The sequence below is a fragment of the Lacerta agilis genome, chromosome 7 (assembly GCF_009819535.1).
Source record: "Lacerta agilis isolate rLacAgi1 chromosome 7, rLacAgi1.pri, whole genome shotgun sequence".
NCBI classification, from domain to species: Eukaryota; Metazoa; Chordata; class Lepidosauria; order Squamata; family Lacertidae; genus Lacerta; species Lacerta agilis.
The window spans coordinates 53737792-53756249 of NC_046318.1; the positions used below are offsets into that span (position 1 = coordinate 53737792).

The 18458-nt window shown below is 38.8% G+C and overlaps 1 protein-coding gene across 2 annotated transcripts in view; it reads right to left on the bottom strand.

Moving 5' to 3' along the window:
- The window catches only part of ARFGEF1 (ADP ribosylation factor guanine nucleotide exchange factor 1), a 65874-nt gene that overhangs the window by 29938 nt on the left and 17478 nt on the right, over window positions 1-18458 (bottom strand). Inside the window, exons 2-12 of one of the 2 annotated variants that reach the window (XM_033155344.1) lie at window positions 14537-14567; window positions 12080-12236; window positions 11230-11376; window positions 9919-10098; window positions 9200-9476; window positions 8754-8867; window positions 7043-7218; window positions 6232-6365; window positions 2023-2257; window positions 329-431; window positions 53-192 (exon numbers count right to left, since the gene is read on the bottom strand). In XM_033155344.1, coding sequence (XP_033011235.1) covers window positions 53-192; window positions 329-431; window positions 2023-2257; window positions 6232-6365; window positions 7043-7218; window positions 8754-8867; window positions 9200-9476; window positions 9919-10098; window positions 11230-11376; window positions 12080-12236; window positions 14537-14567 — 1694 coding nt within the window. The remainder of the gene's footprint in view (window positions 1-52; window positions 193-328; window positions 432-2022; window positions 2258-6231; window positions 6366-7042; window positions 7219-8753; window positions 8868-9199; window positions 9477-9918; window positions 10099-11229; window positions 11377-12079; window positions 12237-14536; window positions 14568-18458) is intronic. The other variant, XM_033155345.1, reaches the window with a different exon arrangement.

The window sequence follows — 18458 nt, forward strand, 5'->3', positions numbered from 1 at the left end:
TAATTGTTTTTTTTACTACTAGAAACATACTGAGATATGCCATAGTTTTTACCTGAATGTTGGTCATGCCAAGTTCTTGGCTGCCTCTTCCTTGAGCAATCTTGGACAGGTCATTAACTAGTCTTTCAAATATGTTAGCAGCATTCAAATCACAATCATAGTTTACATAGATGTCCACTACACTCTGGGCATCTGTAACAGGAACAAAATTATACATTGAAAAGCTTTGCTAGGTAAACATATAGGCATAGCAACAAAACCCCTCAAAACTAGCAAGACATGTGGCCCTAAACCTTTGAAAAGCAAATAGGTATGCCCAATGGAGTAATACCTGCGCATATCCTTGTCAGTGTTTGTATAACCATCCATTTATGATCAAAGGAGCTAGTAGAGGTTTCTAAGATATACAAAAAAATCTCTTTGAAGAAAACCTAGGAAAAATGGTATGGACAGAAAGAAGTTACATTTATTTCCCAAACCCTGTACTTCATTAATTAACTGTAATAAACCAACATCTGGCTCATGCAAAGCTTAACATATATAGAATTCATATCTTAATCTTGCTATATAGATTTAGCACTGATGCTAATAAAAATATGTTACTCCCTTCATCAGGACAATAGACAGCCATGTGTTGTACAGGAACATTTTAATTCAAGGGAAATGATTCATAGAGAGTTCTTGTAGGCCACAAAGTCTGATTTTAACAGTAATTGCATTCACTCCAATTACTATTCTATCAGCTCCATTAAATTGCATTTGGATGTCCTGCTAGGCAAAGTTGAAAAAAGCAAAACAGAAACAAAGAACAGACAACCCTGGTTTAAGAAATCCAGGATCTGTGCACTGAAGGCAGCGTGCAGAGGTAGGTAGGGTGGAAATGGTGCCGGGATTCAATGCTCATTCTTGGATTCATAAACCATGAAAGAGTTATAGGTAGGTAGCCGTGTTGGTCTGCCATAGTCAAAACAAAATAAAAAATAAAATAAAAATACCTTCCAGTAGCACCTTAGAGACCAACTAAGTTTGTTCTTGGTATGAGCTTTCGTGTATCTGAAGAACCTATACTTCTCAGGTACTTTTGGTGCTAATCAGAGGTAAGAGCTGAGACAATGCTTTTATGCTGGTTTGACTGAAGCATCAGTTTCAATTAAAGCTGTTCAGTATATTAATAGATGTATTATTCTATTGCTTTGTTTTATTATGTTATGTTATCTTCTCTTTTATTGTAAGCAGCTTTAGCTATGATTTAAAAAAAATATGGAGTATAAATCAATCCCCATACCCACATGTGTTCTATTTCAAATTTGCAGAGGCCTTCACACACACACACACACACACACACAGTATATAGGCCCTGCTTCCATCATCTAGGCTGCAATGATCACACTGATAAGGGATTACCTACATCAAGGGTCTATAAGTGAAGCTACACAAACTTGAAGTCCAGCACATTAATGGCAGGTGAAGATGGAGTGGGGGGGTGGATGATCCTGATTCCCTATCTGAACATCTGCATGAGGGTACAATTCTATTCTCTCCCCTCACCCCGCTGCCCCAACTAGATGTTTACTGAAGATTTTTAAGAAAAACATTACACAACATAAAAAAACAACTGAAATACAAACTAAAACAGCAACATTTTGGTACAGATAATGTGTAAAATCAAGGAGAGCAGTGGCAGGTGACAATAAGACAGTAGCAAATGAAATGTTCAACTAATGGTTAATTAGTTAGTAAACTCAGGCCAGCGATAAAAAATGCTTAGGGATGACATCTACAATTCTTTTCTTTGAATGCTGCAGTAAATTGTGCTCTTGATAAGTAGCAGTTTTGGGTCGATTTATATGAGTTTATTTAAAACGAGGTGGTCATTAAACTAATGAAGTCAGGTTAGTTTGAGGCTAAAACGAAATTGTTCTTTTATGAACCTTATGTATTTTAACTGAACAGTATGTGATGCCTAGAGGGATACTGAATTCCTTCAAAGTAAGGTGCGTAAATTGCTGGATATTATCTTACCTCAATTTGCATTTTCAGGTGAGTCTTAAAATTTGAAAGTAGAGTGAGGAATATAGAAAGCGAAAGTTCAAACACTTCTGGAACAGACGAGACTCCGTTTTTAGACAGTGCAACACAAAGATACTGCTTAATAGCATTGATAAACATTTCATTTGTCCTGAAAACAGGTCCTGCATTTTGCAGAATAGACAGCAGCAACTGCAATGAAAGGATCTTTGACCGCAACTCATGAGACCTAGAAGGAATAACTGCAGTTATCTGAACAATTCGTGGGAGATATTTCTCTTTATAAAAACTACTAAGAACGTCTCTAAGCCATTATTAGAAAATCCTGGACAATTATATAAAATATAAACCAACCACTTAATGTATTAGACAACAACCATTACACAATGATTTACTGAAAGTGAGCGTTTACAGTAGAGCACACTGTGCATTTCATACACCCCAGGCACAATACACCAATCAGGAACAGTAGTTTAATCACTTTCATTGCTATGAACAGCACCTTGAACTTTATGGAGCAGTTACAATGTTCTAAACGCTAGCCTGCCAATTCCCAAAACACTCGTGTCAGCTCTCCTAAATACCCCCCCCTTTGTGCACTGAGAGGGGGAGAAGGGGAGAGCTCTTTTTATTTCTAAATCATAGGCACAAGAGAAGGATAATTTTTGTTCCCTTTGACAGCATGGGAGATTTACATATCAGTTGTGTCCAGTATTTTTTTTGTGGGGCAGGGGGAACCCAATATTACAGTTGCACTCACCTGAAATGTAGTTTCCCATTCCCAGTTCCAGGTCAGCAGGATTGGTTGGTGGCTCCTCCCCCTGATAAAAGGCAGGAAGCAACCATTTAGGAGGCAGGGCTCACCATCATGCAGTTCAAGGACTCACCAAGCTCAAGAAAGCAGGAGTCATAAAGAAAGGGAAGAAAACCTACCTCCTCCTAACAAAAACTACAACTAACTTGAATGGTATAAGGAAATGATAGAAAGGAAAAAGACTCCTGCAGCCCACTACCTAAGGTGGGGCCTGCTGACCTATCACTGGGAATGGAAAACGACATTTCAGGTGAGTGAAACTGTACTTTTCTCCATTTCCAGTTACAGGTTAGCAGGATGGGATGTGCAATAGCTAACTTCCCTAGGGTGGGCTACAGCTGCAGGAGCTAGGGGGAAGGACCTGCTGCAGGACTCTCTGACCAAACACTGCCTCAGGTGAGGTGTATGTGTCCAAGCAGTATTGTCTGGTAAAATGCTAAGGCATCGCCCAGGTGGCTGTGCGGCAAAGGAGTATGAGAGGAAAAGGTGGCCAAAGTGGCTGCAGACCTAGTGGAGTGGGCTGTGATATGCTGAGGAACATAGATCTTTTGGGCTTTGTATGCTAGCACTATACATGCCTTGATGCATCTGTAAAGACTGGTTGTTGACACCTTTTTCCGCAGGGACGGGGGGGGGGGATGGAAGGAGACAAATATGCTTTTGGATTGTCTGTGTAGCTTTGGTTTTGGCTATATTGACCTTAGGGCTCTACAAGCATCTAGTGAGTAGTGAGTGCGAGGCCCTTTCCTTGGCATATACCAGGGATGGGCAAAAGGTTAGTAAAATGATCGCCTTTTGAAGGTGGGCACGAGAGGAGACTTTGGGCAGAAAGGTGGGATCAGTCCTGAGAACTACTCTGTCCTCATGGAAAATACAGAGATGTTTAGTGATAGAGAGCATGTTTAATTTGGAGACTCTATGTGCAGAGGCAATAGCAATGAGGAAAACCACTTTGAGAGACAGGATTTGGAGAGAAACTGATCTGAGAGGTTCAAAGGGGGCCATTGCAGGGCAAAACGGACCCTGTGTAGATTCCATGAAGGCAATCTGTCAATAGTGGGGGGACAAATTAGTGCAGCACCTCTGAGGAAGCATTTTAGTAAGGAGTAAGAGGAGAGGGGAGGAGAGCGTGACTTTGAAAGAATTGAGGAGACCGCTGCTGTCTGATGTTTCAGAGTATTAACTTTCAGACCTTTTTGTAGGCCTTCTTGGAGAAATTCCAGAATGATGGAAATGTCAAGGTTGGTGGAGCACGACAGGAGGAGAGCCTTCTAGGTGGCTTACTGGATGCATATTACAGCAGGTCTTCTGGAATAAAGAAAAATGTCTATCACTGCTGACAAGAACTTTATTTTTGTAAAACATTCCCGTTCAAATTCCACAGTCAGCTGACTGGGTAGTAAATATTGGGGGGGGGGGGAGTAGAGACTCGGGATTTTGTGAAACCAGGGTCAGAATGGCCAAAATGGTGCAACAAGAATTACTCTGATCTTTTCTTCCTTGGTCTTGCATAGGACCTGTGGCAAAACAGGTGTTGGGGGAAATGCACAGAGTAGTCCCTGAGGCCAGGACAAGATGAGCACTCCAGGCTTCTGCTTTCAGAGTGCGAAACCTGGTGAAGTAGCAAGGGAGCTGATTATTTCTTTCTGAGGTGAAGAGGTAGACTTGGCACTGGCTGACAAAATATTAGATGAGCTGGAATATTTGTAAATTCAGCTGCCACTCCACCTGATCCAACTTCTGAGCTTCCTGCTGAGCCAATCCACTTGGATGTGTAGGAGGCCTGAGATGTGCTCTGAAGTGTGAAACTGAAGGTTGACTTCCGCCCAATTCATTAGAAGTTTCCTTCTGGAGATCCCAGAGTTGAATTGAGCCTTGCTTGTTGATATTCCATTTGGCTGTGGTGTTGTCTGTTCAGATAAGGAATGGGAAGATGGCTTGGGAAGTGCTGGAGAGGCAGATGAACAGCCCTGAGTTCCAGCCAGTTGATGTTCATTGTCACTTCTGCTGGTGACCACTGACCTTGGATCAAAACATCCTGACAATGGACTTCCCATCCTGTAAGTCCCCAGAAACTAGGATAGAAATGGATTGATCCACACTGGGCAATTTTATTTTATTTATTTAGAGCATTTGTACCCCACTCCTCAGCCAAAATAGCTCCCAGAGCACTTACATGGATAAGGAATGAAAAACTGTAACTAAGCTATCTATACTATTGAAGTACTAAGGTAGGTAAAAGGAGGGAAAGAATGAATAAACCAGGAGCTAATGGTAACTGGCTGACCTTGACGAAGGCAGGTGCAGAACTGCATGATGGGAGCCCTACCTCTCAAAAGGTTGCTGCTTGCCTTCAATCATGGGGAGAAACCATCAACACATCCTGCTGACCTGGAACTGAGACTGGTAAAATAAAGGTGTACTGCACAAAACATTGCAATTTAACATACAATCTGAAAAAAGTTGATTGCAAGCATTCCTAACAGGCCAGAGAAAAGCTGAAAATCAAATTGGATATATACTGGAATATTTCTATACATTGATGGTCTAAAATAAAATTTGAAAAAGACTTGTACAGTGTCCTTTTATCTCACTTAAGTACTAACATGCTGATATGGAAGTGTTATGTTGCATGCGATATCCTGCAGTGTAAATACTTTAAACTTCCGTTAAATTGCCAAAATCAATTTAAGGACTTCATATATACTTCAAGTTTTTACCAAATATATGCCAACACATTTTCCCATACCATGGAAGTCAGCCCATTTGGGCTGCTTATAAATTATATAAACATATAATTCAGGGTGTTGGATCAAAAGGAGAAGGACTGGATCCTATGGGGCTATTCCATGACAGGAAGGACATGGGTCTAATCCAAAACAATTATTTCTTAAACCACCATTTCCGTTTTATATGTTAGCACTAGTGATTAATGTATCATCTGAAAAACTGCTTGTCTTCTAAATAATTGTCATCTTCTATTATTCTCAAACAAGGGTTATCCATTAGTATCTATACTGAGGTACAAAAATCTATACAAGGAACATAATCATGAAGACAAGATTGGTAGCCCAAAGGAAGATACTCTGAGTTACTCTCAATTCAAGTCCCTCATAAAACCCAATTGACTGCAGAGAGGACTTCATGTGCATGGAACAGAACTTCCAAACCCCAAAGTTTCCAAATATAATTTATCCAAAAGCTTAATTTATTTTCATTGATTCAGTTGCACCATATTCTAGATGTGCTTTCTATGATTCAATGATAGTGATAATGTTAAATATCTTATGTTAGATACTGCATCGCATGATAGTGCATCAGGAGGAGGAAGTGCTACTATGAATATATACATCATCTAAGTATTTCACAGCAGAAGAATCTCAACTTACTTTGGATCAGGTGGACCATCAGACAGAGGCTTCATAGAGAGTTTACACAGTGACCTGAAAACTAGGAAGGCATCCTTTTGCAAGATGTGGGAAAATTTAGCACCAGGGGTAGGTCCTGAAGAATTTCCAGATTCCTAAAGAAATTAACATGTTTTAAATAAGCCATTTAGCATTAAGCAGGAGTAGCATGTACGGAGTAATACCAAGCTTGGGGATAGAAGGATATGATAAAATATTTGCTAGCAAATAATGGAGCAGTTATTACGGTGCTTTTCAAAGTCAGCTGTCATGCTCAAAAATCACAAGTCTAACATTTTTAAAGCTGATTGGTTCACAAAGTCAATTTACACCACATTCTTCAATGATAGTGATCAGAGATATACCATTTTGGCTCCTGGAAAAATATAGTCAACGAATCAGAAATCAGCCTTTGAGTTATGTACTCTTAGAAACTCAAAGAGCTCAGAAGTGACTTTGAGAGTGACAGTTTTTTTAAAGAAACTGATTAGCTACCAATTGATACAACTGAAATTACTATAAAAATGAAAGCTATCATATTCATGCTGTTGTAAATCCAAGAGTAAAGATTATTCCTGTATTTTATTTTACTGCAATATCACACATAATCTTGGCCTAGGACATAGTAATAATCTTTGTCATAAAGTATCTGTACTACAGAATTTTGCAAGCTCTCTTTACACAGCATTCACCATTTCAATGTTCTGTAAAAGGCCCCCTATTTAAATTGTAATCTGACACAATTATATTCAAAAGGTGTTCTGGGTTTAAGACTAAGCATATATGCCTATACCTGAGTGTCATTGGAAGAGACTGATAACCTGTCATCAGGTAAAGATGGTGTATAAACAACAGAAATAGGTGTCCCTGGAATTCCATTTGCCTGGATGTTTTCACTGTCACTTCCATCTTCTGAGGTCCCCATTGGTCCATCAATCATAACCTTTTCAGCAGTTCTTTGTCCTACATCTACAGGATAAAAAACTTGGTATTTAAAAGGAATTGATAATATGGTGTATTAATATTATTGGCAGAATAAAATGTCAAGTCTTTAATGTACATTGTCAAATACAAGACCAGAAGATTTTCAGCCTTGGTTCCATACTACTATATAAAATTAGTGTTGGAAAGACATTACATTTTCAACATTAAACACCTGGCTGAGAAAGTATCATGTTCACCAGGACAATGAATTATCAAGAGTTTAATGTTAGCACCTAAGAATTAAAACAAATGTTCAGCTTTGCTGACACTAACTCCAGGAAACTAGCTTAATGAGCTACCTAGAGCTAATGTGGGTTTTATAATATTAGTCTATTGAATTATGACTGTAACATATACATTATTTGTTATGGCAGTCTTTATAATAATTTTTCAGCACTAAACAGGGCCAGAACCCCAAAATTTATAGTATTTTCTCAGCTCTGATCAAACATTTTAATAAAGTGTCACAACTAATAAACATCTCATTAAGTTTCTCAAGAGAGAAAGAAAACCTGCTGTGAAGAGCTCACACAGAAGGAGTGAAAAAAATATAGAAATAAGTTGTCAAATCCTGATAACTCAAACTAGGTCAACTCATTAGCTCAAGTATCACTTGAAATTTCCCTTTAACAGAAACACAACTGCCCCAAAACATTTTTCTGCTTGCCTTACTAATATGAGCACCAGTGCAGGTAAAAACAGGTGATGCTGTAGAAACTACTAAGCTATGACTAAATTAAAGTGCCAGTTAACTCTTCAATTTCCACTGACTATATTTCTTTAATAAGCCAAAGTCCTATAACAGAGAGGTTTAAGGAATCAATAATGATCTCAATGTAAGAAACCATGTTTTTATTAAACCAGATTTCATATCCTGATTTGTAAAGAGAGATTAAACCACAGTTTTCCAGTTTGTATGTAATAGGAAACTGTTATTTAAACAACCTTGCAAAGTATTCTACTACAGTGTCCTGGTTCACACATAAAGTTACGTCAAACCTTGGTTTAACACGAATCAGCAAATGTGTGGGCTCCTGGAGAGGAGATCAGGGCCATTTTATTCCTCCATGGTCATTTTGCTGCTGCACTGTGCTATTTGCTAAGTCATGGTTTGGCTTAAAGTGTTGTCTGTACCAAGGCTTACAGTGCAGCCCTACCAAACCACAAGCTATACATTATAGGACAAATATTGGTTACATTTCATGGTTTGTCTGGAGAAAGCAAATCCATGAGACTGGGAATGGACAATACAGACTAGAGTATGAGAAACAGGAGAGCATGCACAGGTACACCACTTGTTCTCATTCTGATAAATCATAATAAGACTGACACTGTTTACATATGAACTAGACCTCAGTAATGCACAATATTTTAAGCGAAGGTCAAGTCTACATTATCATTTTACTTAAAGCCCAACTGCTTGCCCTACACACAAAGGAATTTTACCACTACTTCCTTCTACTAAGTTCCTGCAATTCCCTTCTCAATTCAGCAATGCACTTTAAAGGCAAGTATAGTACCTCCTACTACTATGTTCACCATTTCTTGGACTATACTTTGTACAATATCCTGTGCCGTTTCTTCATATTGATTGCTTTCTCCATCGTATGGCCCTGTATCATTTTTAGACAGAGCTACAAAATAAAAACAGAAAATATATTACTCAAAATATACCATTCGATTCCATTCGAGTCAGTTTTATTACTTTATAAAGAAATAGTTCTTAAACAGAATTGATAGTTATTCGTTGCATTTATTTAATCTGAGCTGCTAGCAATTACCTAGAAAACAAGTAGAATGTCAACTGTGACTACAACATAGCTTTGTAAAGAATCAATAAACCTTATAACACCACCTGCTAGCAATCTACATGTTACTTTAGCTCAATGAAAAAGTAGTAATTATTTCTCAAGACTTCATACCCTCTTTCACCCCACTATGACAAGAAAAAGACACCCATTATTACTTTCTGCTGCTGTTGCTTGGTCAGCTTCAGTCTGTTCGTTTTCTGCACTGGAAATATCAGATCCATTTTCTGCTTCTGTGTCTTCTTGAAGGCTTTTGTCCACATCATTTGCATGATGGTCCAAGTCCCCTTCATGATCCTGGGAGAGCTGATCAATAGCCTGCTCTGAAATATGTCTCAATTGAGGTGATTCAGGCTCATGATGGCTTAAGGGCGACTGCTGTAGATGGTGCTGCTGCCGATGTCTCTCTTTCTCCATTTGCTTGGCTTCTTGAAGCTATGAAATAAATAAATAATGTATTAAAGAAAATCTCTTCTGTCAGAACAACCATGCCTGCTCCTCAACACACCAGATAGTATGAAACGTTAATATCCATAAATTAAAAGATGCACAATTCAGGGCTTCTTTCAATTTTTCTGGTCTTCAGTTGTATTCTATACATGAAATTCGTACAAGCTAAATTATGTGTCTTTCACGGGACTATTATTTCAAATTAAACAACATGGACATAGCTGGCAAATCAATCCAAGTGTTACATAGGAATACTAGAATTTAAATAGGGAAGTTTTTAATGTGTGACATTTTAATGTATTTTTAACCTTTGTTGGAAAGCACCCAAAGTGGCTGGGGGAACCCAGCCAGATGGGCGGGGTACAAATAAATGTTGTTATTATTATTATTATTATTATTTATTTATTTGAAATGCAAACATACTTACTGCTTGGTTTTCCATACGTGCAAATATAACATTCAGCATTTGTGTGAGAGTAGCCTTGGCTGTGGTTTGATTTATGAGATTTTTGCTTGCAAGATAGATATTGTAACATGTTCTTACAGCTTGCAGCACTGTTCCTTCGTGAATCTCTATGTGTTGAGAAGTTACTGCTGTGAGTAGAGCCTAAAAATAAAAATAAAGTTAGGACTGTCATTAGCAATTGAAAATACTGAGGCTCTCACCTCATTTAAACATGCTTAACGGGTACCTTGCTTTATGAGTGTGCAGTTTTAAGATACAGTGGCAAATCCAGACTGCTTCCATGCCATCATCATATATATGAAGACCAGGACACACATGGTAAGTGCATTTAAAGGAGATGGATCTTATACCAATGGCTCCTATAACCATTTAAACAGGACCTTTGTACACAAAGAAGCATGCACAATATCATTTTCTCCTTACTGCTGCAATTAAGCAATGGTGTGATTGTGCATTTAATGATCTTATTCATTAAACATTTATCTTTGTCTTTCCATTGAATAAGGACAATGTACCTAGTTAATGGAAGAACTGAGTGCCTGAAATGTTAAATAGCATGTTTCAGGCAAACTGGAAAAATCCATGCCCAGGTTAGTAAATCAAGGCACTGAACCTCCAACTCAACATTGCATAACTACTGAATGTGCATTTCAGACATAAATTATTCAAGAATAATTTTTATTTACTGACCCACTTTTAGCACTCATTTCTAAGAGGCCACTATGTGGAATTAAAGGTTCCAGTCAACAAACCTTCTTTCTGATGACACCTGGCTCCTGAGCGCAGATTAGTTCCACAGTAAATCCCACATACCCACTATCAACTTTATAAAGGTCTTTACAGTCTGTGTGATGTTCCTCATGCTAAACATATACCGGTAAGTGCTATAAATCTTAATTACAGCAACTACATGATGAGAGGGGAGAGAAAAGGATTCATGGAATTAATTCTCTCATATTCCAGCCAAATGACTGCTGAGTTGTAGCTGTCAATTCCAATCACCTTTCTGCAGGTCCAAACCTATTAGATAGGGCCCTGAAAAAGCAATTCTATTTCTGTTAACCATAAAATGTTTTTGTGAAACTGATAAGCAACACTGAATGAATATTCTTGTTGTCCAATTAAGGTACTAACTGATTAAACAAATTATTACATGTTTTCAGCTTCAGCTCTTGTTCAACATGCTTGAATTGCAGGTCACTGTCTTGGGCGTAGAACTCATTTCAACAGCAAACTCTAATGAGAGCTAATGATCAGTTGACATCAGATTACCTTTATAATTTGTAGCTGAACCCCTTCGTCTGTCTGAGGACCTTGAAAGCAGCCACATATTGTTTCAATAATTCTATCAATCAATTTTTTCCCAGGAGCTGTACTATCTGGAGCACTGCCAGTTAAATGTCCATAAGCTATAAGTTTCTGGGGAGTAAAGCAAAAGTACAACTGAACAAGCCAGCTTAACACATTATTATATTTTGTACCATGCAGGTTAATTCTCATTGACAGTAATGTTGCAGAGTATTAATTTCTTAAAATCCTGGGATACACTTGAGATGAGAGGGGAAACAGATCCAAGCGGGAACTAGCAAGACAGTGGTGCATTCCATCGCCAGTGCAGTTTACAGTGACTGTCTTTTACTGTGGCATTTGAACTAGGGCAAGTAATGGTTACCACTGCATACAGTTTGTCTCCAAATGACAACCAGAAACTCTAGTTTGAAGTGGGTTCATTATTTCAGTTTTATTAAAGCATAGTAGAAAAACTACTGTTGACCCAAACGAAGAAGTAGGGAAGCACACTGGTGTGTAAAGGATGTAGGAAACACGAGATATCTATAGCACATTCCCCACGACTAAACAATAGATTAACCATGACACCCGAACCAGGCTAGTGAGCAGTCCAACTGTCTCCTAATAAAGATTCTTAGCAAGGCAATCTATCTTTAAAACAAACAATTTCTCTATGCTGAAATTTTATGAAACAACTTAAACCTCACTAGTTGTACTATGTTAGCAATTAAAAATGTAATCTAGGGAAACAACTACCTGCATATTTCCTTCCTTTATAAAAGGAAACCACAAATTGAAGAAAAAAGTTAATGGCATGTAAATCAATACAGACCTGCAAACAATCCAATGATGTACTAACAATTCTTGGACACTTGGACTGGCATGCCAATTCAAATGGTAAGAAGTACTTGTCTGCCTCAATAAAGCTTGTTTTTGATTTCACAGGTGGAAGAGTGCTTGAACCAGCCTTTGCTTCTCCATGAGGAGGACTGAATAGAAAGATCCAATTAGAATGGCAGTTGAGTTAACAGCAAAACAATTTAATATGAACATAGACACATCTACAGTTGACCACCACGTATTTGATATATGTACAGTTTTTTTTTCTTTTAACAGTCAAAAATTCATCTCACCAATTAAAACTGATCCAAAATAAAGACAGAAATTAGCAAAAGTCTGCTATGAAGTCAAGACAAATGTAACAATTTGCAACGAACACAGCAACAAGTTATGGATTTTAGCAGGCTTTCAAAGAAAATATGTATTAGTTAGAGTCAGCTAACTCATTGGCTGGTTGTGCATGCTGGTTTGGATGTGAAATAGATTTTGTCCTCCATATGAATAACAGGCACCTCAATATGAATAAAGGATAAAGTAAAGGGTTACATATAAATTGATGTTTCTTAAGAGCTAGGATTTAAAAAGATGTGTACCATCATTTACTTGTGCAGGAACAAGTAACAGCATACAGTTGGTTTTTTTTCAATTCATTTGACCATGATCAGAGACAATGATGTTTGCCCTCCAATAAATTAGGACTAACCGCTTTTCAGTATTTAAGTAATGATTTCATGACAGGTAAGGTTGGATTTTGTACACAAAATCCAGCTATCTGTTATTGAGTGACGGCTTTTGCACCCCTCCTAAGAACAAACATACATACTGTATTGCAAGACTATTCCAGTACCTAACTTAGGATATCCACCCAATTGTGCAATGAGACTTCCCCTTCCTCCTCTCTCCTATAAACCCCATGAATCTCTAAATGCACTGTGGGGGTTTCCGAACCCTCTGGAGCACATTTGGGGGGGGGCAAGGAGGGAAGAAAGGAAGGGGAAGTTCACATGATGTTGGATGTAAGATTTTGTGCTTTTTCTACAATTTTTGGATGAAATTTATCAATTCCATATTAAGTTGGCACCCCACTCCCTCATTAACAACTTCAATTTATGGATTTGAAGCACTTTTTTCAATATTAGTACGAGTGTAGTTCCTTTCTATGGTAACCAATAATCAGACTTCTGACATGGTATTTACAAATACCATGGCATTTGTGGTATTGTAAATACTGCTATAGCATGTGTCTTCACTCTGTTCCTGTACATACTGTTCTTTAATAAGCTTGGAAAGAGGGGCTATATCATTTTACAGTAAGGAATACCTATATGGGTTGAAACGTATCCAGTTTAGTTTTCTAACTACAAATTTCACTGTTATACCTGTTAGATCATCATTATATACTGCCTCTGGACCACTGCTAGAAGGCATTTTTGGTTCAGTTTATACATCCTGTGTGTTTATATTGAATGTTACTTTGCGATGCAAGAATTGTTTCCCTAATTGCTATGCTTGTTGCCATTTGGTTAAGGATTTCATTTTGTACCTTCATGCTTTAGAACCTTGTGACATGAGTATCTTTTTAGTTCTTTGCCGTTTCCCTTTATATGTGCTCCTTTATCATGTTTCATTTGCAGGGGCAGGAGAGGACTATTAAATTAAATTAAATTTTTGGTCCAATCTCCATCTGAAAAGTAACAATTCTGTTTAGGGCTTGCTTGCTTTTTTAAAATTTGAAAGAGCTACAATGTGCCCTTCATACTAGGTGCCTATAGGGAGGTCCTGTGTCAGAAGGGCAAATGTGATGAGACCATGTTTTACATCTCAAGACTGTTCTGAAGCCATGAAATGTCTAACAAAGCATGAAAAAACTTGTTTCTCACAAAGGATGCTTATACTCTTAATTATTCTTAACAACATGCTGACATACTTTACACGTTTTCCAAGTGTAAAGTGAAGTCAGAGTGATTAGCAAGAAAGTGCTCTAAAAATTAATTTGTACGCTACAAGTAAAAGTTTTTAATTTCTTCAAGTTACAGCAAGTATGCAGTGAATTTCATACACTCTAGGCATGGTAACTTAGTGACAAAACATACAGTGGAACCTCAGCTTAAGAACAGTCCAGTTTAAGAACGATTTGGTTTACAAACTCCGCTAAACTGGAAATAGTGTCCCAGTTTGAGAACTTCACCTCGGTCTAAGAACAGAATCCGAACGGTGGAAGGGCACCGGCGGCGGGAAGCCTCATTAGGGAAAGCGCACCTCGGTTTAAGAACGGTTTCGGTTGAAGAACGGACTTCCGGAATGGATTAAGTTCGTAAACCGAGGTACCACTGTAGTTCATAAAGCTTCCCCCTACCCCAAAAAGGTACAATGACAACTGACTTCATCTCTGTACAAATGATGCTGTATTTTCAGAGAAATTAATCATGATTAATAAAGAAAAAAGTACCTTTGTTTTCCAGTTTCTGCTTTTATTTCCTCTGGAGAAAAAAGAAATAAAAACCTATTTTACAAACATTACAGAAACACTAACATAAATAAACTAACATTAAATTACATTAAACTAAAATTTATAAACATTTATAAATATCGTTCTACATTTCCAGTGTTGCTCAACTGCCAAAGAACACATTAGGATTACATTACTATATACACACATGCATATACCACAGTATGATTCAGCCCACTTCAAACACAATTTAAAATTAAATCATGAATATAAGTCTCAAGATAAACTGAAAAAGAATGTCTTCCTGCTTACAAGCAAGCATCAAATGTAGACTGAACCCTGAAAACCCATAAGCATTCATGGAAAAGATGTATTGTGTTCTTTTGAAAGAAAAAGATCCTTAAGAAATCTTGTTCAGAAGGTGAATAATTAGGCAAGACTTCTCTCCCAACCCTCCAGGCACAAGTGTTTTCCAGTCTAAAATTAAGTAATTTATACTCCACTACAAAGATCACTCAAAACAACATTAGCCTACTGAAGCTTCTGGACAAATATACACACACGTATATAAACACACCCCATACATTTCTCACCATTGCCATCAGCAGACATTATACTTGGAAGTTTGAAGTAATTTTAATCTGTTCACAACAGGCTAGCTAGAAAATATATTCACAAAGGAACATACCTGTATATTCATAACAGGCTAGAGCATCGGTTTATTACCAATTTCATTGGAATTATGACTGAATTTTATGTAGATTTCCTAGATTATAATAGAAAACTCCCCCCACCGTGCCACCAAAATAGCTGTTTAAATTGCCAAATATTTCTATTTTTCTTCTAATTTTTATAAATATATACTTTTCAGGCCCAGCCAGGGGCAAACTGCAGCCCTTCAGACCTCTTCTCTATCTTGCCCTTAGGATTTTCCCCAGGCCACATCACCAGACCTATTTCATACCACTGAGTGTTTTTGCCTGGCTGGTATGTGTCCTTGAACTCGGGTAACACCTGATGGTTGTCTGGATGAAGGATGGTAGTGGTGAGTGTGTGCAGAAATTAACCCAGGCATAGGCAAACTCGGCCCTCCAAATGTTTTGGGACTACAACTCCCATCATCCCTGACCACTGGTTCTGTTAGCTAGGGGTGATGGGACTTGTAATCCCAAAACATCTAGAGGGCCAAGTTTGCCTATGCCTGAATTAGCCTGCTGTACATTGGTAAAATTCACTTTTGGTACCCATTTTATTTCTGGCCCCGCCCACCAATGGCAAGCAGTCCCAGGAAGGCTGCCCAGGTGAGAACACAACCCCTCTATCTGAGAAAGGTTCCTCACTCCTGTTTTATGCCAAAGAAGTTATGCTTTATCTACTGAAGTGCAAAATTTGCAAATAATCCTTCCTGTGGGTTAGATCCAGATATGCCCTTTCACAAATGGAAGGGTTCCTTCTGTTTATGAAAAGCACACTGATCCAGTTGAGGTTCCCACTCAAGGAAGGGGATGGCAATTTTTAGCTGATTTTTCCTTCCCTCTATAGACCCCCCCAATTCACCATGCCTTCTGTTCCAGCGGGCTCAATAACCATCTAAAAAAAATTTCAGAGAGCAAAGGGGTAGGTAAAGGTAAAGGTAAAGGGACCCCGACCATTAGGTCCAGTCGCGGACGACTCTGGGGTTGCGGTGCTCATCTCGCTTTATTGGCCGAGGGAGCCGGCGTACATCTTCCAGGTCACGTGGCCAGCATGACTAAGCCGCTTCTGGTGAACCAGAGCAGCGCACGGAAACACTGTTTACCTTCCCGCCAGAGTGGTACCTATTTATCTACTTGCACTTTGATGTGCTTTCGAACTGCTAGATTGGCAGGAGCAGGGACCAAGCAACGGGAGCTCACCCTGTTGCGGGGATTTGAACTGCTGACCTTCCGATCGGCAAGCCCTAGGCTTAGTGGTTTAGGGTTCAGCAAATATTACCACTCCCTTTCTTCTGCAGGACATTCCATGAGCAGAATTCCTATCAAATCAACCCCCTTTTAAAAAGAACCCTAGAGATTCAGTCCTCTTTGTACTTTATACACAGACAACCCAAAATTCTAGTAATATTATGGTCTACATAACCAATTTTAAAATGCAATTCTCAAAGCACGAAGATCCTCTGCTCTAAAATATTCCAAGTTTCAGAATTTACTTTCAGAATCCCCCCATTTCCAAAGATGGAACATCAGCTATGTCATTTTTACTGTTAATTTCATGCTCAGGAGCATTATATGATTAACTGCCAAGGGAGTGCAGACAGAGGACACAATAAGACAAATGCCCAGATTTGTTCTTCAATTAAATGTCAAATTTCTTAGATCTTTAATAAGCTTCCATCACAAAAACCAATCACCTGGTTCACCTGATGGAGATGATGACAGTGATGTAAATGGATTTGACACAGAATAAATCCTTTCAAAACTACAGTCAAACGTAGTTTAAAAACTCAGCCATATCAGAGCTTGTTAACTGGAACTCCTGGACAAATTGCAGGGACTCTAGCCTAGTGAGCTACTTAGGACTATGTACATCCCAGCATTAGAACTTTCTCTGAGAATGAATGGAAGAGAATAGTAGTCTATAGCAGTGGCCCCTGCAAGTGGCAGGTGCCATTTAGCCGCAGGATTAGCCACCTTGTAGATCAGGGGTCGGCAACCTAAGGCCCATGGGCCACAAGTGGCCCATGGGGTCGTTTAACTGGCCGAGCTGCCCGCTTGGCAAGTACCCCCGTGCTGCGCTAAACCGATGCAGCGCGGTGCGGGGTTTCGCTTCCGCGGCACCAGAAATCGTGTCTGCGCAGATGCTGGAAATCATGTCTGTGCAGACACAGATGTTGGAAATCGCGGGCATGCACGCTCACACATGCAGACAATCCAGCCCATGGAGGGATCTCCGCTGGAGTGAACTGGCCCAGGCGAGGTAAACCTCGCCGACCCCTGGTATAGACACTAGACGCCTGATATTTTGCCCTTGTCTCATCAAGAGAACAGTATTTTGTGTGCCTGTGTCATTTCAAGCCATAGCTCAACTCATAGGAGAATGGAGTACAGTATTCATCCTCAGGCCACTTTTACATGGAGCAACAATCTAGCAAGTCATTTTGAAAAGAAATTACGAGCTCTTCATACATGCTGATCAATAGCTTGCCACGTCTACGCTTTATCATCATTTCTGCAAGGAAGTTGAACAAATCAGTTATTTTTGTCAGTTCTCAAGAAAGTCTGCCAGATGGTGGACAATTGTGGGCAAGGGTGTCACTGTTTATTTCCCACCTGTGTCTCTCTTTCATTCTATTATTCACATGGGGTGGTAATATTCAGCTATGTTTTACTCAGAACAGACACACTGATATAAATTGACTGAACTTCATCATGTTCATTCATTTCAATGGGTTTACTCTGACTAAAACTTAGTTGAATACCGCTCATAGACTTCATGCTGCATGGTATCAAATAATTTGACAGGAAATTAAATCCAGCATACTTAAGAAATTTTAAGCATTATCCACACTGAATACACTGACCAAGGTAAAATAATCAACTAACGTCAGGAAAAATGTTTATCGGTTTATGCAAAAACAGAGTCATGCAAGCTAGGACAGACTTCGTACCAGATGACAACCAGCTATGCTTTTTCTGTTTGAAGAAGTATTCAAGATCTCCCATTTGCAACTAGTAATCAACTAGCAACAAGTCTTCAAATGGATTTAGGTCATACTTCAAAGTAGCACTTTTGTAAGAAAGCAACTCCTCCCCCACCATTGTTCAAGAACCAAAAGTACAGTCCTAGCTAGTCAAAATATTTCATTTGCCAAAACTTCCTTAACTATAACAGTCCAACATCACACTCAAATGTGTTTACCTTTGCCATTTTTTTGCATTGTGAA